Source organism: Thamnophis sirtalis, unplaced genomic scaffold (genome assembly GCF_051295495.1).
Source record: "Thamnophis sirtalis isolate CommonGarterSnake01/CBP01778 unplaced genomic scaffold, rThaSir2_p1.2 scaffold_4, whole genome shotgun sequence".
In the NCBI taxonomy this organism is placed as follows: Eukaryota; Metazoa; Chordata; class Lepidosauria; order Squamata; family Natricidae; genus Thamnophis; species Thamnophis sirtalis.
Genome location: NW_028261384.1, coordinates 116,338,692 through 116,360,951, shown reverse-complemented (window position 1 = coordinate 116,360,951; position 22,260 = coordinate 116,338,692). Strand labels below are relative to the sequence as shown.

The following is a 22,260-nucleotide window of genomic DNA, read 5'->3' as shown; positions in this document are numbered from 1 at the left end:
CGAGCTGCACTGGTTACCGATTGGTCTCCGGATACGCTTCAAGGTGCTAGTCGTCACTTATAAAGCCCTTCATGGTATTGGACCTGGGTACTTGAGAGACCGCCTGCTGCCCATTACCTCCCAAAGACCCATTAGATCACACAGATTAGGCCTCCTCCGGGTTCCGTCTACTGGCCAATGTCATCTGGCTACTACCTGGGGGAGGGCCTTCTCGTGGCGGCTCCGGCCCTTTGGAACGAGCTCCCCGCAGATTCGGACCCTCACCTCTCTCCAGGCCTTCCGAAAAGCTGTTAAAACCTGGCTGTGTCGGCAGGCCTGGGGTCGATGAGTTCCCTTCCCCTCTCGAATCGTGTGGCTGTTGGTTGTTTTAAATTCCCTTGTACTTTTTTGTTGTAGTTCTTTGTTTCCCTTCCCCTCCCTTGGGTTTGTGCGCCGCCCTGAGTCCCGCTGGGAATAGGGCAGCATATAAATAAAATGAACCTTGAACCTTGAAAGTGCATGGCTCTTTGCTCCTGTTTTTCCTGGCTTTGGGGTGGAGGTCCTTAGGTTGCTGTGTCTTCCACCCCCAATCGCCCGTTCAACAAGAAGTTTTGAGAGTGCCAGCAAAGAGGGCGATGAGAGTAAAGGAAGATCCTGTTAGAAGATCCCAAATGAAGTCAGAAAGGCTGGGTCCCAAACCAAGCTGGCTTAACTGGGATGGGGGGAATAGGGCAGTGTTTTTCAACCTTTTTTGTGCAAAGGCACACTTTTTTCATGAAAAAAATCACGAGGCACACCACCATTAGAAAATGTTAAAAAAATTTAACTCTGTGCCTATATTGACTATATATAAAGTGTTTTTCCCACGGCACACCTTACACTATGTCACGGCACACTAGTGTGCCGCGGCACAGTGGTTGAAAAACACTGTCTTAATCATCCTTCTTTTCTTTCCCTTTCTCCCTTTCCTTTCCTTCCTTCGCTTTTCTTTTCTTTCCGTTTCTTTCTTTTTCCTTCCTTGCTGCCATCTTTCCTTCCTTCCTTTTCTTTCCCTTCCTCCTTCTTTCTGTCTGCCTATCTTTCTTTTTATTCCTCTTCCTTCCCTTCCCCCATCTTTCCTTCCTTCCTTTTCTTTCTCTTCCTCATTTCTGTCTCCGTCTTTCTTTTTATTCCTCTTCCCTCCCCTTCTCCTGCATCTTCCTTCCTTTTCTTTCTCTTCCTCCTTTCTGTCTGCCCATCTTTCTTTTTATTCCTTTCTTCCTCCCCTTCCCCCATCTTTCCTTCCTTCCTTTTCTTTCTCTTCCTCCTTCTTTCTGTCTCCCTGTCTTTCTTTCTATTCCTCTTCCTTCCCTCCCCTTCTCCTCCATCTTCCTTCCTTCCATATAATTTATGTGGGTGTATGCATAATTTTGTGTTTATTCATTTTGGTCGTGTTTATGTCGTGTATATTGGAGGGAGAGAACCTTTGAGAGCTGTGTATGCAACGAAAGTTCATTTTAATGCTACATGCAAAGTGACAATAAGTTATTCTAAGTCTAAAACATCCCAGCTTCATTACCGAAACAAGTCACGATATTATAGTTTGAATATTGACATGTCTGCAAGAAATAACCAAGCTCAGGGAGCACCAAGAACACCACAGTCCCCCCTCCCCCGCCTCCTTTTAGTCCTGATTAAGTTACCTAGTTGGATAATGAAACGTCTACAAGAAAACAACAAAGGACCCCTCATTTCAACCCTGAGCTACAAATATTCTCTTTTATTGGTACATCCCCAGCCTAAACGGATCGGGAATCCAGATCACTTGCGCCCCTCCAGTATTTTACCCGTTTCCCCTCCAGTTTTTCAGGTTTTTCTTTTCCCAGCTACCAATGCAATGTCCCCATAAACCAGCCTCTTCTAGAAGTGCTAGGGGGTAAAGCTTCACCAAGGACCCTCCTCTCCTTTCCCCTCCTGGGATCACCTTTCCCCCAAAAAGTAGAGGGGGTCAGTATTTAGAGGGTGTGTCTCTCAACTTCCACCCTTTGTGTGTCACTTTCTCTGTCCCTCTCTCTTTATCCCGCATTTCTCCCCCCCTTTCCTTCCTCCTCCTTTTCCTCTGCAGTTCCCCCCCTTCTTCAAAAACCCAGTTCTTCACGTTTTGAGAAGCCTCCCTTTGGAAAAGACCAGACTTGAGAAGCCTCTCTTCACAAAAGATCACTGAGGAAGGAGGAAAAGAGAGAATTCCCCCCCGCCCCGCTCTCAGTACTGTTTTAGATGGGAGACTTTTCCCCCCTAGAGCTGTTTTGGGATGTGAGGCCAAAAAGGAGGGATGCTGTGTGCATCTACAGGGTGAGGGGGGAAATCAGTGCACATGTGTGGGGTGAGGAGCGCAGGGGGTGGGTGGTCACACGCAGATGTGCAGGGGGGGGGGTGCGTAGGAGCCTTGCATTATGGGAATGGGCATGAATCGTGCGCGACAGCGCATGTGTGATTTTGGCACCAGAGGAAAAAAAGGCTAGCCATCACTGGCCTATATCAATAATTTATTGTTCTAGTCTTTCTAGAGTGAGTCTCAAGATCAAGTTAATTATTTTAAAAAAAAATCACAGAAATGTACCGTTTCCTATTTTTGTAAGTTTATAAAATCATAGGTGCAGTCCCATGTCACGCCCACCATAGCCATGCCCATCCCTGGCCTCCAAGGTCAAACCCAATCCTGATGCGGCCTTCAATGAAATTGGTTTGACACCCCTGGTATAGTACCTCAGCGCATTTGGTGAAAAGGAAAACCAGATGAAGCTCCTATTGAGCTATTTTAAATTGATAACTAACTGCTGCCGCCAGATAATATTGCTGGCGGCAGCAGTTTGAATGGAGTCATCTAGAAAAACCTATTTGGAGCCTGGCTTCTGTGGTTCAGATATGCAGCTCCTGTGCCCACAAAATGAAGGCATTATCGGCATTTAATGTCGTACTTTTCAAAAGAATTTTAATTTTACTCTAAGTTGCTGAGGTCCCACACTTTGAAAATTACTGGGTTAGAGAAGAGACACCAATACTGTCTGCCTCCTTGAAAATAAATCTAAAGAATCTAGCTCTCAGAAAATCAAAAACAGGTAGTCTTCAGCAAGGACCATTCAAAGTTACACTAGCACTGAAAAAAGTCACTTATGACCATTTTCCACTTACAACCATCGCATTATCCCCATGGTCATGTGATCAAAATTCAGACACCTGGCAATTGACTCTTATTTATGACAGTTGCCATGTCCTACGGTCATGTAATCCCTCTTTGAGACCTTCTGACAAGCGAAGTCAACGGGGAAGCCAGATTCACTTCTGTAACTAACTTAACATCTGCAATGATTCACTTAACAACTATGACAAGGAAAGTTGTAAATGGACCAAAACTCACTTGGCAAATGTTTCACTTTGCCACTGAAATTTTGGGCTCAACTGTGATCAGAAGGTCAAAGTCTACCTATATTCATTCCCATCAACTGGAGCCAATGTTAAAGTACTTGAAATACTCCTTTGAAGAAGAATAAACGTTAAAACATAACACCACAAGTTTGTAAATGGTATTATTTATTGTGAACTGAACCCTAGCCCGTTTAAATCAAGATACCATAATTCTTCAGGACATCTGTGTATTTAGAAATCTTTCCCTCAACATTTTTCTCTGCTTGCTTTCGAAGTTTCTGAAAAGGAGAAAGAAAAAGAAGGATTCAGAACAGCAACATGGTATTAGCAGGCAGGTAAACGCTAAATGGTAGAAATCCAATGCTGGGAAATTACACAACATGCTTAGGCAAACTGTCAGGGAAATCAGTCACAGAATAATTCAGATTCCCTTTATAATTTACTCCTTTAGTACTTTCCCTTGGTAAAAAAAGTCTAAAGTTATTGCTCTTCCCCTTCATTTTTAATTTACATGCTCTGGGGCTCCCAAGTGTAAGCATTTCTCCGCACAGCCTTTGATATGGAAGATTTGGAGCAGGGAAAAGAGAAAGCCGTCTCTCTGCTAAGGCTACTCTAGATCAGAACCGCACAACCTTTGGGGCACCAGGGACCGTTCTGTGGAGAGATATTTCGCCATGGACAGGAGGGGGCGTGGTTTTGTGTGCTGCCTCCATCCTGCAGATGGGGCTTCACTTGTTTGTGTAGCCCAGTGTCTGGCATGCCGTGGCTGGCCTAGAACACCCTTTAACTCACCATAAGCTGTTTCTTCTTGGTATAATGAACCTTGGCCTTCTCTTTGCGCTTCTCTTCCAAAGTGGCTGTGATGGCCTGGTACTTCCAGCCAACCTCATGGGCAAGGCGGCCCAAATAAGCAAACTGCGTGGAGGAAAAAAAAAGCAGCATTTTATAACTAGTCCCAGTATCAAATTTCACACCTTCTATTCCTGCTAAATTTCATTTCCCCAGATATTCCTAGTGCTCCGTACCCACCCAAACCAGATAACTCAGCCTTTAGCATAGTCCTGTTATTCCTTTGGCACAGACTTTCTCAACCTGTCTTGAGGTTGTGCTGGATCTCAATGGATTGGATCTCCAACTAGCATGGCTACCTCAGCAGAATCAGAATTCTTGTTTTCCATCAGCCAGACTTGCTAACCCAGAAAGCCAAATCTCATGGAGTGTATTTACAAAAGGCAGGTCTCAGATGGTAGTGCATGAAACGTTGTCTCATGGTCTTGAAACTCGAACTATGGTGGAATGTCATCATCACAGACCTACTTAAATCAGTATCCTTAACAAATGTAGTAGATATACTATCCCTCAGCTAGCTAGTAAGTAAGGCCAAGATTCCCAATCAGCACCAATCTAACAGTGATGCTGTGGGAGAAAATACCATGATAAGAGCCCCTACTATTCTAAGAGCTGTGGTGTTGCAGTGATCAGAATGAACTATTGCAGGACGACTCTGCCCCTAGCCAGTAGTTCGATCCTGACTGACTCAAGGTTGACTCAGCCTTCCCAGGTCGGTAAAATGAGGATCTAAATTGTTGGGGGCAATATGCTGACTCTGTAAACCGCTTAGAGGACAGTAAAGCATTATGAAAGTGGTATATAAATGCTGTTGCTACATTTTTAGGCTGAAAACTGATTTGGATGGACATCCAATAACACCAATTTTCTTGCTTGATACCATCTAAGCAACGATGGGTTTCCAAGGCCTCAGATCACCTTTTCTTATCTCAATACCTTTAACCAGAGAAAAGGAGCTTCTGAAAACATATTTGCTGAGTTAACATAGGAAGCTAAGAGTCTTCCTTAATTTAGAATTTAATGCCAATAGATTGTCAGGTAAAGAAATAATATACTAAATCCCTACTGTTAATTCTTTAAAATAACAAACATTACCTTGCGTGTGGGTTTGAGACGAACCACTTTCAGAGCAGCTGGGACGACCATCCTCTTGCGCTGCAGGATAAAATATGACATTAGCAATACCTGCACAACGAAAGCAGCTCTGAGCAACGCTAGGGATGCCCAGATCTGCCTCAGTCTTACGGTTATTTTCTCACATCTCAAGTCAAACAATGTAGGTAAAAAAGAAGAACATCACTGACAGAACAGGAAGCCAAGGAGTCAAGATAATTTCTCTTGCACATCAGGAAGGAAGTTACCTTATCATAAGGTGGAGGGATGCCATCAAAAACCTTCAGTCTCTCTAAGGCAGCCTGACCACGTTTGGTTTTGTGAGGGAGCATTCCTAGTGGAGTAAAGGGAAAAAAATGGGAAAAGCGTACATGGTTAGTATATGTTTAAGCAAATGTAAACAGCTTCCTCTTAATTAATCAAATAACCTGCAATGCTGAGCAGAATGAAGTAGGAATAAATGTGATTACTGAGCAAACATAAGCAAAAGTAACTTGGATTAGAACTACTTTACTCCATCCCAAATTTAAGTCTTCACTAGTCTGGACACTTCAAGTGCTTTGAACTACAACTGTTGTAACTACTAGACCACAGGGGCATTGATTATAGTGTGGAAAGAACAGGTAAAGGAATGCTAACTTTGTTCAAAACACACGCACAAAAATGCATATGTGGACTCCCATTAAGTACCAAATCACATATTCTTCAAATGTGCACAGGTATTTTGAAAAACTAATTTAATCTTTTTAGGGGATCACTTGTTTTCAGGGTGAAAATAACACTCACCTCGAACTGTTCTCCAGAAGATTCGACTGGGAGCACGGAAGTGATATGGGCCACGGGATGGGTTGGTGTTCATACGCTTGCGGAGGAAAGCAAGGTATTTCACTGGAAGAATAGAAAAACAAAGGGCTTACACCAGACCAGAAAGATCAGTGTGAGCTGAACCTCATAGATGACACAGCTCATTCATGTACTTACCGTATTGTTCGAAGTATAAGATGCACCAAGATTTTGAAGAGGTAATTTTTTTTAAAGTAGGTATGTAGATAGAGGGATAGAAAGAAAAAGAAATACAGTAAGTAGGTAGAGAGAGTAGTTAGGTAGGTAGATAAAGGGATAGAGAAATAAAGTAGGTAGAGAGGGATGGAGAGTGTGTAGGTAGGTAGAGGGATAGAGAGAGAAAGAGAGAGAAATACAATAGGTAGGTTGGGAGAGAGTGTAGGTAGGTAGGTAGATGTTTCCAGGTGTATTTATCCATGTGCTGGAGAAGGAAATCGCTGACAAACCTTAAGACTTTGTTTCTGCTGGCACAGCACTTGATCAATGTAATTCTCATCAGCTAAAGAGCTTTCCAAAAAGGGGGGGGGGGTTGCACTCTGCAAACCTCCGAAAAACCGCCCCCTTTTTTCAAATAAGACATGAATAGCCGGGGGGGGGGGGGGGGCTTGCAGAGTGCTCCTGGAGGGATGGGGGAAACGGCATGTTTTTCTTATCAAAAAAATTGCATGCATAGCCTTATGGAGGCTTATAGAGTGCTGCTGGGGGCAAAAATCGGCCCATTTTTTGCTCATTTCTGCCATCCCCAGCTCCCAGAAATTATCTGAAAGCCTTCATAAGGCTATGAATAGTCATTTTGGTGAAGAGGGCGGGGCTTCAGGAGGCAAAAATGGTGTATTCGATGTGTAAGACGCACCCAGATTTTCAACCTTTTTTTTTTGAGGAAAAAAAGTGTCTTATACTCCGAAAAATACAGTAGTTCTTAAATGGAAGAATCAAATTTCCATACTGACAAACAAAATTATCTACTACGATTATGAAGAGCTACCTTCAGAATACAGGAACTTCCCAGGCATAAGAAACCTGTCAGGTTCATGTGTAAATGATAGATGTATGAACTTTGAAACCTCGGCTTTAACCTTAAGATTCTTTATTATTAAATGTATTAATATGGTAATGGGTACATCCAGATACCTCCTTTGCTGCACTAATTGCCAGTTGGCCTCCAGGTACAATTTATTGTTCAACAATGAAAAAGTCTTCCCTGGCACAGTTGCCTGTGGGACAGTCCTCCAATTATATCTGTTCATCTTCTCAGCTCTAGTACAGTGCGAATGCTCCCAGTCCCCTTGTAAAAATTACATCATTTTATGGGGCCTTAAAAATATAACTCTTCTGTTGCTGTACCTGGGCTGAAGTGTTCGAATCCCTCTTCCCCTAAAATCTGCATGGATCAAGCCTGCCATCTAGGAAAGCCTTTTTAAAACATGGGTCTTTCACTAGGCCCCTGTTGAGATTGTTTATATGAATGGAATAAATGAATAATTTTTCCCTGCACTGTACTCCTCATCCCAAACAACTGGGTGTCCCAGTGCCTTAAATTCAACATAGAAAAAATAAAGGAAGTTCTGCCAGCAGTTCTCAAACTCCTTCAGGGCCTAGGCCTTTCATACGGATGATTACAGAGCAAAGGCAGCTGTAAGAATAGGCTGGTGGTCTCAGATGGTAGTGCATGTAGAGTTGTCTCATGGCCATGACACTCGAATTAAAGGTGGTAAGACATCATCACAGACCACTTCTCATAAGGTTTTTTTTTTAAGTTTTATTAAACATTTATAGGCCGCCCTTTTCCCTGAGGGGACTCAGGGCGGCTTACAATAATAGGGGAGGGGAGTGCAGGACAAAACACAAAAAGAAAATGTGAGTAAAAATAATTAGCGGTAAAAACACAACATTCATTCAAATGGTCATAAACACCATTTTTAGTATTTATTGCACCACATTCTTACTTTGTGCCATCCGTTCTTCTCTAGTCTTTTCTTTTGTGCACAATAGGGAAATTGTTATTTAAAACCATCCAAATCTTGATGCAATATACACATGCCAAACTAACATGTCAGTCAAAGCTCCCAAAGAGAGGTTGGAAAAGCATGTTGCCCCCTAGCTGTGTTGCCAAGTATTAATTAAAATGCAAGGAAGAAAAGGAGGGAGGCAGTCTCCATTAGTTGACACTATAATTATACTGCATTTTCTGGAAGAAAAATGACCAATAACAATCTGTACTTTCCAAGCTTATTCATTCCCTTTGCTGATGCTCTTTCTCCCTTGGTGGCGGAGGGACTTTAAATATTTACTGCAAGCCTTTGAAACTGCTACTGCTACATTTCAAGATTGTAGAGTCTTGCCACTTTTATGCCAAAGCAGAACTAGCTTTAAGGAAAACATGATTATTCTAGATCCTGGGTCACTGTTTTAAAGAAACACATACTTTAACATTAGAACTGGACCTAATTGCTAAAGTTACCTTGGAAAAATTGTCTTCCCCAAATTATTTTTGACAGGTTTGGAAGCCTCGGTTTTACTTACATTTGTTGCGGTAGAAGTTGCCCGATATGTTAATCCCTTCACATCGCACAACCACAACTTTGCGCCCTGAAGGAAAAGGGAAGTAAGGTTAGAATATGTCCTCTGAAATGGAATACAGATTGGACATAAGAGTTTCAATGAGTGATGTCTAATATCTGTTACAAACTGTAAGCTTGTATCCTCAGAAGTCTACCATATCACATTTTTGTTGTTCTTTTCAATGCACAGATGAATAAATTACGGTAGTTCATGTAAGAATGGTGGGGAAAACCTAGCTAAGCTTGAGTGAATTTAAACACAGAATTGGGTTGAACAGGACAGTACTTTGCATAACAGACACCACCATAAAATCCCAAGTGAAGGGCAAATTGGAAAACTGAAAGAGCACCCTGGAAGAAAACAAGGACAAATTTCTGCATACAGCTTCAAGAAAATGTATGGACAACTCCACAAAGTTCCCAGGAACTGACCTTGACTTTAAGAATACTTTTAAGTTCCAGTAAAACTACCTGGTCCTACAGAAAACTGCACACATAATGATTAGCCAGGGACCTGTCAAACTAAAAATCTAAATTAATAGAAAAATTATAATATGCTTTAAAATGCAGCCTATTTTAAGACCAAAGACTTTAAGGAAGTAGAATCCTACACATCTGGACTAGGCAAAAGAGTATGAACATTTTTAGATGGAGAGTTCTGTCAAAATACCAAAATTATTTAAAAATATTTTCCTTTAAATTATTCTCAAATTTTTTTACAAATAATCTTTGAATTTGCTTCAATATTTTCAAGATTTAAATATGAAGAAGCATCTCCATATATTGTTAGTAAAGTCCTTGCCTTGCCTCATCCTCGGCAAGGTACAATACATCCTCCATACATTAGCACACAATTTTCCCCCACACAGACAAAACCTTACCCAGCAACACTTGCTTAGCGACAATGGCTGCAAGGCGACCCAACAAATGGCCACGTCCATCGATCACCAATACCTGGAAAAGAGAAGCTTTTAAATGATGTGTATTGACATATATGAAGGAATATCTCTAGGATCTAAATAAATGCTCTTCTCAAACCACAATGATTTAAATAATCTAGCAATTATGAAAATGCGGGGAGAAAAAGCATTGCATAGTTCTAGACATGATGGGAATGAAAAAATAGTGTTTCCCCAATTAAAAAAGTATCATGGATTCTACTTAGTAAGGCTAACACTATCCAGCAAGCATTATTCCCCTGCTTCACAGCACGGGAATTTGGCTCAACTTTTCCAAAGGTATACAGCATTTTTAACAAAATTAAGTCTCTGTTATTTTCTTTTTTGCAGTTTTCTCTCTATTCTGCATTCACCTTTCTTTCTCATTCATGTTACCTTTCTACCTAGCTATCACAAGTGAGCAATTTTGTAATAGACTCAGGTGCGTACAATCATTCACTTAGTAGAAAATAAAGCTACAGCTATGCATAACAAAAGTTTACTGGTATTCAGCAGGTGGGACACACTCAGCAGGCATACAATTTTAAGCTTCAATTGAAAAAAACCAGGGAGGGCAGGAATAATTGTGCCTCTGATCTGCCCCCCCCTCCCAATTCCTTTTAGCAGCCTTCGGATGTGCCGACCAGCATACCATGAGGTCAGAGCCTTTTGTTCTGGAGAACTAAATCTCCTCCTCACAGCACCTCTGGATTTCATCTTTGTTCTTGCTTCACACCCAGTTCGTGGAAACCAAAAATTATCCTTCTGAAACCAGAAAGCCGCTTCCCCGTTTCTAATCTCTTTCCATCGTATTATCCCCCCCCCCACACACATCGGCTCCCCAAGGATTTGGCTGTGCTGCTGGATGGCGATGGCCCTTTTAAGGAACCAAGTCTTAGGCCGGTGTGGAGAAATCTTGCCGCCTGGCTGATGCCCTATTAAGTGCACCATTAACCCAAGCTTCTCTTGCCGCCTTCAGAAGGAAACGACACGTGTCTACGCCGGCCATTAGCTAACGTTTAGCCTCCTTTAAATACCAAATCAGGCGAAACCCGATTGGGGGGGGGGGTACAGTCTGCCATGAAGGAAAGAAAGGCTGCGGCGCGGGAGTCTAATTCACCCACAGCCACGCGCGCTCCCATCCGTTCCTTCTCCCACTCCAGGCCCAGATCATCTCCACGTCATCCCTCTCCCTTCTACCCCGACAACCGCCGTGAAATCCGGCAGATGAGAAGGGACGCCGTTCAAGCCCTGCCGCCAGCCCCTTTGCCCCGCACACCCTGCAAATAAAACAGAAAAAAGGAGCTCCACAGCCGCGCACCTTTGGCTCCGTCATGGCGACTCTTCAGCGGCCACAGGAGAAAAGACTCCGCCCCTGCGCATGCACGGGGTTGCCTTTTCCGGCTACTTTAAGAAAGTTAAGAACCACAGGGGCGGATATGACGTTGACGCCCAAATGGAAAAATCACAGAGGTGCTAAGCTGGTACTACCGGTGAAGGCAGCAGCCTACTTCCGTCAAGGGTTTGCAAGCGGTGCCGCTCTGTAATTTTATTCTTCTCTTCTTTCTGGTGAACATCGTCTTTCATACGTAGTTGAAGTTCCGTTGGGAGATTTAAGTTCAAAACTTGGCAGGAAGTAGTAAGCGAGTCTCTTCGGGCGGCAAAGGACTGACCGGAAGAGGGATCGAACTCAGGGCGGAGGTAGTATGCGGAGCTGCCATGTTGGGGAAAGTCTTTCAATTATTTGTTATATTTATATTCCTCTTTTCTTTTGGAAGTTCAAGCCGACCTACATAGTTTGGGACCTAATGCAAATGTTTCATATCTCTTCAACTGACTATCCGCTGATGTAAGCAAGCTAAGGAATGGAAATCAAGCAAAATGCTTGCAACCCAGGTTAATTTGAGTCCGACTCATCCAATCTCTATGGGGGTTCTCAGTCATCCAGGACATGGTTGTCCCAAAGGTGCTTTTTCAAGAGGCAACTGCAGTTTCTTTGTTCTTCCTTGAAGACCTTTCGCTTTCTCTTTCTCAGGTTGTCTAATGTTACAGACAAACCTCCAAGTGACCTCAAGGAGTCTCTAAAAGAATGCAAACGACCAGCTGTCTGCAAGGAGTATAAATCCTTCCATTCCCCACCATCCCCTCAGAGCTGAAGAAGCTTCTTGGATGAGAAGCGAAATGTCTTCAAAGAAAAAAACAAGAAAGTCCAGTTGCCACTTGAAAAAGCACCTTTGAGACTATGGTCCAATCATGGATGGAGTGCTTTAATTGCTTCTCGCCTTTTCCATAATTCTTTTGTTGTGTTCACTTGTATTTTTTGTCTGTCAGTGTAACTTCTTGTAACCCATATCACTGGAAGCCCTCGTTTTCCTTAGAAGGAAGTCAAGAGACTAAGATAACTTTCTTGGGTGAATCCTTATTGGAGGAGGAAGAAGATGGGCTGGATAACTATCTCTTGCTCCCTGCTTAAGTCTCTCTTTTGGTTGGAAGTTTGAGCAGAAGCCATCAGCTGAGACCTTGGCCTTTCAGAACCTTCTTGATTCCCTAGTAATAAGGTTTGGCCAGAGGTGAAATTCAATTTTTTTTAAACTACTGGTTCTGTGGACATGGCTTGGTGGGCATGGCAGGGGAAGGATACTGCAAAATCTCTATTCCCTCCCCACTCCAGGGGATGGATATTACAAAATCCCCATTTCCTCCCCACTCCAGGGGATGGATATTATAAAATCCCCATTCCTTCCTCACTCTAGGGGAAGGATATTGCAAAATCCCCATTCCCTCCACACTCTAGGGCAGTGTTTCTCAACCTTGGCAACTTGAAGATGTCCGGACTTCAACTCCCAGAATTCCCCAACCACCGAATGCTGGCTGGGGAATTCTGGGAGTTGAAGTCCAGACATCTTCAAGTTGCCAAGGTTGAGAAACACTGCTCTAGGGGAAGAATATTGCAAAATCTCCAATTCCCCCCCCCCCAACTCCAGGGGAAGGATACTGCAAAATCTCCATTCCCACCCCACTCCGGGGGAAGGATACTGCAAAATCCCCATTCCCTCCACACTCTAGGGGAAGGATATTGCAAAATCTCCAATTCCCCCCCACTCCGGGGGAAGGATATTGCAAAATCTCCATTCCCACCCCACTCCAGGGGAAGGATATTGCAAAATCTCCATTCCCAACCCACTCTGGGACCAGTCAGGTGGTATTTGCAGGTTTTCTGAACTACTCAAAATTTCCGCTACCAGTTCTCCAGAACCTGTCAGAACCATCTGAATTGCACTTCTGGGTTCGGCAATGCGCTTAAACCAATAATGAGCCAAAAGAAAAACTTCAGTAAAGGCTTGAGAAAGAATCAGCATTTAATTTGATCAAAGCAAAGAGCTGGGTTAACGATTCCAAACATATACAAAAGAGACATGTAAGGAAGGCCACACCTTAGGGAAGGTATGGTATCCTTTTAATACTTTTAGAGGCATCAGCTTGGTCCCCAATTCTGGCCTCCTGATTCAGTTTTGCATAGTCCTGTGAAGGATAGATGCCTCCCCATCAATCTTATCTCATGCTTGGGTATTCCTTTGTTCTCCCCATTTGCTACTGTCCCCCCCCTGGTGCTATAGGGAATAAAATTGGGCACCTAGCAACACAGATCAAAGATGTAAGTTAGAGCGAAAGTGCTAGCTGTAACAAGGAACCCTCATATGTGTCTGCTGAGTGAACCCTGGCAATGATGTATCCGGCTCCAACCTGAGATAGGTGCCAGGCTCAGGATGGCCACCCCGAGATAGGTGTCAGGCTCAGGATGGTACAGGAAAAACAAGATTAAGATTGATGGGGGTTCAGACTGGTGGAAGGAGAATATGTTTGACAGATACCAGATACTTTACAGAGGCCTAATACAGTATATATGTGTTACAGGAAATACTTTACAGAGGCCTAATACAGTATATATGTGTTACAAGAAATACTTTACAGAGGCCTAATAACATTTATGTGTTACAAGAAGCAAATGTTTAGCTGAAGCAAATGTTTACAAAATCAAATAACAAGCTTCTACTAATTCTACTATTGTTCCAGTATATTATATTCTACTATTCTACTATTATTTACTGTTTCCCTATTATTATTTCCTTTCGGTGATACAATAAAATATAGAATGATAGAAGTTATGGGTCATCAAGAATCACTCATGAGTAAATAATGTTCTGCAAAATTATAGATTCCTAGACTTTCATTTTTCTTTGATTTACTTGTCATGCCTGATTCTTTGCGTCCCTGGACCAGCCAATTTGGTCCTTGGTTCTGACAACTCTTGGTCCCTTCTTTCCACTTCTTAGTGTCCCCTCTTAAATCTGATCTCCCCTTGCATCTGATCTTGGCTTACAAAGATTAGGTAAACTCTCTGTTGATACTGCTTGAAGAGGATAGAGACCTAGAGCCTAATTTATAATATAATGAGAATATTCTGAGGTTTTCAATTTTATCCCAGGTATCATAATGCTGTCCTTGGCTTTTCTTTTTCAGATGGATGTCTCCAGCATTAACCTACTACTTTGCGTACTGCCAGTCATGACTGATAAAGTGTGAAGCAGACCCCATCCTATTTGGGGAATGGGTAAGCAGATAAGATTTTGAAGCCAGCAGCCACAATGCATGGGGCATCCTAGGGATTGTTAGGCTGGGAGATCTTAATGTAGAATCAGCAACATATAGGTCTTGCTAGGCTCCTGTGGTATGATGGGATCCATTCTAGGATGTGGAATCTCCTTTGCAGTTTAAAGCCATTCTCTTTAGTTTGCTCTTTCCTGAGGTTCCTTGCAGGATACAGGTTTCAGTCTTGCTGGTGCAAATACAGAGAGTCTTCAACTTGAGACCATTTATTTAGGAATTGTAATTACAGTGCTACTGAAAAAAGTGACTTACAACCAGTTCTGGCACTTATGACCATCATAGTGTCCACGCAGACATGTAATTGCGATTCGCGTGCTTGGTGCATGTTTTTACTAGGGTTGAAATGTCCCAGGGTCACATGATCACCATTTGTGACCTTCCCAGGGGGTTCCAACAAGCAAAGTCAATAAGGGAATCCAGATTCGCTTAACAACCGCAGGAAAAAGGGTCATGAAATCAGGTGTTGTCATGTGATAACTCACTTAATCATATTACTTAGCAATGAAAATTCAAGTCCCAATTGTGGCTGTAGATTGAGAGTTATTTGTACCAGCCTGAGTACAAGCACACATGTACATTCTCTCATTCTTTCTCTCTCTTTTTAAGAGGAGCTGAAGATTAAGAGGTTTACTATAGACCAGGGGTCCCCAACCCCCAGGCCGTTCCCATTGGGCACCAGGGCACACAATCGATGAGCAAACATCTGAACATGCATTTGTGCAAGTGGCACACACATGCGTGAAACCATCCCTTCTTCCCACACTGCCACCAGATCGCAGAGCTGGAAAGATTGGCGACTGCTGCTATAGAGTATAGGTAGTTCTCAACTTACAACCAATCATTTAGGGACTGCTTGAAGTTACAATAGCACTGAAAAAAAGGACTTACGATGTTCACACAACCATTGCATTATCCCTATGGTCATGTGACTTTGGACCCTTGGCAACTGACTCATATTTATGACAGTTGCAGTGTCTCAAGGTCGTGTGATCACTTTTTGCTCTGACAAGCAAAGTCAATGGGGAAGCCAAATTCACTTAACAACCATGTTACTAGCTTTAACAACTGCAGTGATCGACTTAACTGTGGCAAGAAAAGTTGTAAAATGGAGCAAAACTCATTTACCAACTGTCTTGCTTAACAACAGAATTTGTGGGCTCAATTATGGTGGTAAATTGAGGACTACCTGTAGTTTACTTTCAATACTTCCTTTCTCTTCTGTAATGCTGTCCTGCATCTTACCCTCTGTTCCCCACCCATCCCTTCTAATCCTTCGGCCAACTGTCTATTCCTGGATTAATCCTACTGCAGCTGGCCAGCCACGTGTAAACTCAGTGCTCTTCCCTGTCACACCAGCCTGCATGTAATGTTGCCAACATTAGGGATGGGGGGAGCAGGAGAGGAAACACTTGGCTTATATATTTCCCTTTAAAAAAATATTTGATCACAAGGAATTGGCAAGGGATGCTTTGAGTAGGGGTATCTGGAAATAATCTTCTCTGTCCCTCACCCACCCCCTTCCTGTCTCAAAGCAAGATGCTACTCCAGAAATGGCTGATTCGAAATTCAATCCTCTTATGTGGAGGCACCTCAGCAGAAACCCCCCTTTGATTCATTTTAAATTCTGAGTCTTATTAGTGTTAGAGGTGCTATCAGGGCAAGATTTGATGTCAGAGATTCAGGCTTTTTGTTAGCAAAGATGAGTCCCCTAATCCAGCCAGGCTGGCTGCCCATATTTAAGGGAAATGCATTAATACAAAAATAATTAATGATCTGGCAAGTGAGTGTAAGACTCTACTAATGGGAAACAAGAAAACCTAGAAGAGGGCATCCCTTCTGTCAGTGATATAAAATATTGTGAATAAATAAGTACAACTACCACTTGTTGAGTTCCCACTGCAATCATGTTGCGTTCATCTTCCACCAGAAGTCCCTTTCCGGTTACATTGCAACTGCTTTTGGAATCCAGGAAGGTGAAATAGGCACATCTTAATAAGAGAAGATATATTAGAGGAAGTGTGGATTGGTGAATTAAGTCGGTTGGCTACATGGGAATTCCTGCAATAAAGGAAACAACTCTATGGTTGAAAAGAGAGGATAGAAAGACATCTTCCAGCACCCAAGTCAACATGCACATTCTTTTCCAAATCATTTTCAGTTTCATAAATAATATTTATATATTTACACAAGAACAATATATTTTTTCCAACTTGAGGGAGGGGGATTATCCAATGGGGGAAGCTACATGTACAGAGCAAATACCAGATAGACCAACCAACCCACAGAGAGAACTGCTGGGGGGAGAATTGAGAGTTTAAAGGAGAGGAAAGGAGAGGAGAAGGGCTTGATGAACACCATCCATCTTTTTGTTATAGTTGGAATAGCTTTTGTAAAATTGCAAAAATAAGAGTATATGTAGTATGAAGTCGCTTGAAAACTTTCCAAACAAACTTAATGCTTTATTGTAAAACAATTTCTGATTTAAAAAAAAAAAACTGGTATGTTTATGTATAGGATTACATCTGGGCTGCAAAATTATTTACAGTCACTAGGTGGCAGCAAAGGAGAAAACCCCAAATGGTTTTCTAGCCATTATCGAAGTTTTTCACCTAGTGGTTATGATCATCTAGTAGTGGTTTTCAAAAAAATTTGCAACCTAGTTCTGGTAATCTAAGATATGTATATTTTGCCTTATGTGTGTTTGTATTATGGGGTGGAGTACTATCTCCTCTTCTGTCCTCAATGTGATAATCATAGTAATTATTGGCATAAGAGTGCAGAGTGCTTTACAATCCTTTTTCATTCACAAGAACCTTGTGAGGTAGGCCACGATAAAATTATTCTTATGTTTAAATCAATCCTGAAGTCTATTATATACAGAAGCTTTCTCAAAATAATAATGTGACAATTCCTTGTGCTTTACTAGAGGCCATGATGGCAGAAGGAAAGGGGTATATCCCCCCCCAAAAAAAAATTTAATTTGATCACCATCCTCACTCTGTTGCACTTCCAAAGAGTCAATTAATATATGCTCTTGCTGTATCAGTGCTACATCTGCAGACTGACGAAAGACTGACCTGAGTCTCTCGGGAATAGAGCGGCATACAAATTGAATAAATCCAGATCCAATAAATCCAATTTCAAATAGGGATCATGTCTTTTTTAGAGCTGGTATACTGTGATGTACAATGCGTTTAACTGAGTTTGGCTCATTAGACCTCATTCAAATCCCCAGTTACACCCCACTTTTCCTCAGGAAACTGAGAGTAATGTAAAATGGTCCAGGATAGTCCTATTTTTATCCCGGGCACAATTGTATGAGGTAGGTTCACCTGGAAAGGGCTGATCCAGATTCATCCAGTGAGTTTCCATATTTGAATGGAGACCTGAAGCTAGTTCTCCATGATTGTGTTTCTCAATTTAAATTCATCATATAAAATTGTTGTAAGGAGAGGTTTTTACATGCATGGAGAAGGAAACAGCTCAAGTATAGTAGGTTTGTTTAAGAGAAACCCATAGGATTGAAAGCAACAGTCTAATCTAAATGGGAGAACACGGATTAGAAATATTTTGTACCTATTCACAAGTGAATTGGAAGCTTTTTAATATGTGCTATTAAAGCATAGTGTGGATATGTGGCTGGTTTAAATAAGAATCTGGGAAAACAATACCCTTAAATTATCTGAAGGGACTATGCTAGTTTCTTAAAAGAGAACAAGTAGTTATAAAAACTATAATCCATCTGATGGAATGACAGTGATAAATAGACACTTAAGGGATAACACTTGGTTAGCCTTTAAAGTGCCTATATTTTGAAAGCACCAGAAAGCAAGACAATAAGCAATGGATGAAAACTAATCAAGGAGAGAAGCAGCCTGGAACTACAGAGAAATTTTCTAACAGTCAGAACAATTAACTAATAAACCAGACTTGCCTTCAGAAGTTGTGGATGCTCAATCATTGGGGGCTTTTAAGAAGAGACTGGAAATGGTATTAGGGTCTCCTGCTTGAGCAGTAGGTTGGACTAGAAAACTTCCAAGATCCCTTCCAACTCTATTATTCTGTTCTGTTCTGCTCTGAAATGCTTTAGGGATTTTAGAATATAATATGGCTTTCTGGGGAAGAAATGGCAAAAGAATTGACAACTACAGCACAATGAAGAGCCAGTGAGTAAACCATCTCTTTGTAATTTTTCTCTGTACAAAGAAATGACTTGAGGCAGCCTATAAATGCTGCTTTCTTGTGAGGAGACTGCAATATAGAGGTCTCCAGTGGGTTTAGAGACAAGGGAATACCTTCCTTGCCCAACTCATGGTCAATGCCTTTAAGGAAACAGGGTTTGAGTACTTCCTAATTACTTTCGGAAATAGCTTTTAGCTGTTTTCCATCTATTAGGAACTGCTGAGTTTCCTTCAATCCTTAGTGAAATAAGTTTTAAATACAAGTTGTATAACGAACTTGTAATACAAGACAAGGACTATTTTCAAAAATAAATAGCAACATTATGATTAAAATTTTGATTTTTAGAGAGTTACAAATGGACTAGGGGATTTTCTTCTGATCAAGACTGAAATAATGAGATTCTTAAAAAAATGTTTATACATAAGAGATGGGATATGGGAAGAAGAGATCAGTTGTTATATTTTAAGAGAGTGCTAACCTTTTCTTTATATATTTCTTTTCTTTTTCTTTACTATATTTCTTTTCCTATTTTTCTTTTTTAGTTGGTATTTGTTTTTATTGATGAAGTTGCAATTTTTAATAAAATTATTCTTTAAAATAGAGTATAATATTGCCATCTGAAGTTTTCGGTGTTGACGGAAGCTTAGATTTTTATCCTTTGAATGTAAAGTGCATTAAATAGGTCTGAAGTGCTATACATTAAAAAAAAACCTGCAACAAAACAATACAAGGAAATTCCAAGAGGTGGATTGGGTAGAGAGAATATAGCCAACAAGCACTGGATATTTTCAAAGCTACCAAGAATTGCGGGGAACAGGGAGAGAGAGAGAATTTGATATCGTTACACACAGAAGGTGAATTACAGTACACACTAAGAAAATATCAACTCATTAAGCATGAAAATCATTTACAGCTCAGGAGAAAATGCTGAAATGCATAATACAGTATTTGGAAATGCCTGGGTGCATTTTGAAGGCCTATAGATTACAGCAGAAAAATTGGCTATTTTTTAAAATATGGGAGCAAGTAGTTATCCGAAGGGCCACTGTGAATGGCTTCCCCCATCTTCAGTTCAGGATGATGGTTGGTGCATAGGTACTAAAGGCATAAGATGTTGAGGGAGACACGTCTATTTTATTTCTAAGAATCAGAAAGGTCTAAGGCAAAAGATGAGATGCGGAACAAGGCTACCCAAGTAAGAGACTAAAAAGCTGGAGTTGGTGCCAAGCCACTTCCTAATTATGGGGTCCTGAGGGGAAACCAAAATATCAACTTTTTTCCTATGGTCCACTTGACCTAGGGCAGTGATGGCAAACCTTTTACTCACTGAGTCAAAACAGGTACACGCTTTGTGCACGCTATCTGCACTAATGTGCACCTCCTCTCCCATGTGCTGCATGTGCAATCATACCCTCTGTGCATGTGCGAGGCTTTAGCATGGCTCCCCATGTGCTGAATGCACGATTGCACCATCTGCACGTGCACACAAGTTTCATGTGGCTCCCCTGTGCACTGCATGCATAATTGCACCATTTGCACAAGCACGTGGTTTTTGTGCACACAATGCACATGTGTGAACACCATCTGCACATGCTGCTCGCAGGTACTGTCACGCACATGCAAAATGCATGTGCATGTACAGGAGAGCACCGAAGACCAGCTGGGTCTCCTGAATTGCATGCATGCACACCGGTGGCACAAACACCAGCTGGACCACTTGCACATGCACAACTGCAGATGAGTTGGGCAACAGCTCATGTGCCCGGAAAGATGGTTCTGCCTGCCACCTCGGGCATGTGTGACATAGGTTCGCCATCACGGGCCTAGGGATTGAACCTGGGGTATTGTGCATGTGAAGGTTGCGGTCTATTCATAAACTGTGTTTTCATTTCATACTCAATAGAGGATGTTGCAGTGTCTTTGCTGTGACCCCAAAGCTTTTCAGTCAAGGACTGTTGGGTAGAATCAGGAGCAATGGGTGTATGGGATTTAACTCAGCCCCTTTAACATCAGCCTTCAGCAGGAATGGACAGTGTGGAGATAGAGTGGCCGGTAGACAAGGAAAGGTAAAATAAAACACTTGAAAGTAAGTGCCTGTGGATCATTACTGAGGTGTAGCAAACCGCTGGGAAGGGCAATTTTCAATGGGTCAACCAGACACTGGTTGCCAACACACCAGAAATGGGATGGAGGTTGTAGGATAGGATGGTAAAGTAATGGAAGATAGAGAAGAAGGCTGAACAAGAAGCCTTTTCCTCACTCCATTGGATTATAACTAAGGCTCCATCATCACATGAGGGTAGAGAATGGGGTTCTCTATGACAAGTCCCGTTGTTCTGGCACGCCATACATATAGGAATCTTTCCCAGGCTCCTGTATATATTCCTCCTTTTTGTCCCAGTCAGCCGTCCAACCTCCATTGGCGAAACTGGTACTTTTAGTGGCCCCATAGCCACCACTCCCTGCCCCTGCTCCCATGCGGGCAGCTTCATCTTCCTCGTCAGCCAATTCATCTTCGTTGATGAAGCCACATTTCTCTTCAGTCAATTCTTCTGGCTCAGCCCAGGGCTGCTTCTCCCCAGAAGCAAAAATCCCGTAGAAGATGACACCACCATAATGTACTAGAGAGGCAATGAGGAAAACATACTGCCATTCTTCTCGTGTCTGTGGAAAATGTAAAAGATCAATCATTCAGAGCTTATTTCAGGGATATCCCACACCCATATTCTTCAGCCTATGGCAGAACCCTGGACATTCTCCCCACAAACGGAATATTCAATTTCTTGAAAATCCTCCTTTCTTACTAATAATTATGAATAGAATAGAATAAGTCATTGCTGTACATGCCACTGCCTTGAAGATGAAAAGGATAAGGTTACTTATAATCAAGTAGAATTGGTATAGAATGTATACATTTTTGGATATAAATAGTCAGAAAGTTAAAGTTAAGAACTCAGGATTTCAAAAATAAGATACACTGCCACCCCTTAAATGTTTCCAGAACTACTCGAGTGGGTGTGGTCTACGTTTTTGCCTGGTTTGCATTCTGCAGAAATGAATATTGCAGAAGTTGCTAAAGAAGCTGCGGCCTTCAGGTTAATGGAAATTGTGTAGAGAGAAAGCAACGTTGTTGGTGATATTGCTAAGCCAAGTCCATGTCCTGGTTTTCTTGAACATAATACAAAATTGGCTCATCTTTGCTTTGTTGCAGAGTTTTATTTTGATTTACTTTCCAATTTTGCCTGCATTCCTGGGATTTCTTGTAGTTTCACATTCAGGTTCTAACTCAAGTCTTACCCTACTGAAGTTTCTTTGAGTTCAGCCATGGTCAGGCTCCACTAGAACAATACAAGACAGTAGGTAAACATTCAAATGCGCCAGAACTCTTCACCAGTTTTGGTGGTTCCAAAACCCAGGGGTGTCAACACAGGTTGACATTAGAACAAATCCGATAATGTTGCAACATTGAAACTGCAGGCTTGATTTAATGTAAGTTATTTAACCAAGGGCAATTGAATAAAACATAGTTAGTTAAATTTACATACTCTGTTAGTTGTTCCAACCTGTATTTCAGTCATTGACCAATATTTTGTTCAGCTTCATATCAAAAGTTATAACATGCAAAGAATTAAAAGAGCAGTAAAAGTTATTTTTACATGTACTTAAAAATATAAATAGTATACAAAAATAAAATGAGCTAAAGAAGAATGCATGCAATCAAT

At 41.7% G+C, this 22,260-nt stretch overlaps 2 protein-coding genes and 3 non-coding genes across 5 annotated transcripts in view; all 5 read right to left on the bottom strand.

The window, feature by feature from the left end:
• Positions 1-3,532: 3,532 nt before the first annotated feature.
• On the bottom strand, positions 3,533-11,149 carry RPL13A (ribosomal protein L13a). Its single transcript, XM_014053289.2, has 8 exons — positions 11,010-11,149; positions 9,632-9,704; positions 8,713-8,778; positions 6,133-6,234; positions 5,595-5,680; positions 5,329-5,388; positions 4,177-4,299; positions 3,533-3,662 (listed from the first exon to the last, which is right to left on the bottom strand). Exons 1-8 carry the CDS (start codon positions 11,022-11,024, stop codon positions 3,576-3,578), a joined length of 612 nt encoding a protein of 203 aa, XP_013908764.2. The 5' UTR covers positions 11,025-11,149; the 3' UTR covers positions 3,533-3,575.
• LOC148046306 (small nucleolar RNA Z195/SNORD33/SNORD32 family) lies at positions 4,618-4,700 on the bottom strand. The gene has a single exon (XR_015696552.1). It is a non-coding gene; the product is annotated as a small nucleolar RNA Z195/SNORD33/SNORD32 family (small nucleolar RNA).
• Positions 5,462-5,541, bottom strand: LOC148046305 (small nucleolar RNA SNORD34). Its single transcript, XR_015696542.1, has one exon. It is a non-coding gene; the product is annotated as a small nucleolar RNA SNORD34 (small nucleolar RNA).
• LOC148046304 (small nucleolar RNA Z195/SNORD33/SNORD32 family) lies at positions 7,839-7,922 on the bottom strand. Its single transcript, XR_015696550.1, has one exon. It is a non-coding gene; the product is annotated as a small nucleolar RNA Z195/SNORD33/SNORD32 family (small nucleolar RNA).
• A 7,514-nt stretch (positions 11,150-18,663) lies between the features above and the next one.
• The window catches only part of SLC17A7 (solute carrier family 17 member 7), a 61,300-nt gene continuing 57,703 nt past the window's right edge, over positions 18,664-22,260 (bottom strand). The window contains exon 12 of the mRNA XM_087713843.1: positions 18,664-21,202. Within this exon, the coding sequence (XP_087569969.1) occupies positions 20,855-21,202 (348 nt within the window). The 3' untranslated portion in view covers positions 18,664-20,854. The remainder of the gene's footprint in view (positions 21,203-22,260) is intronic.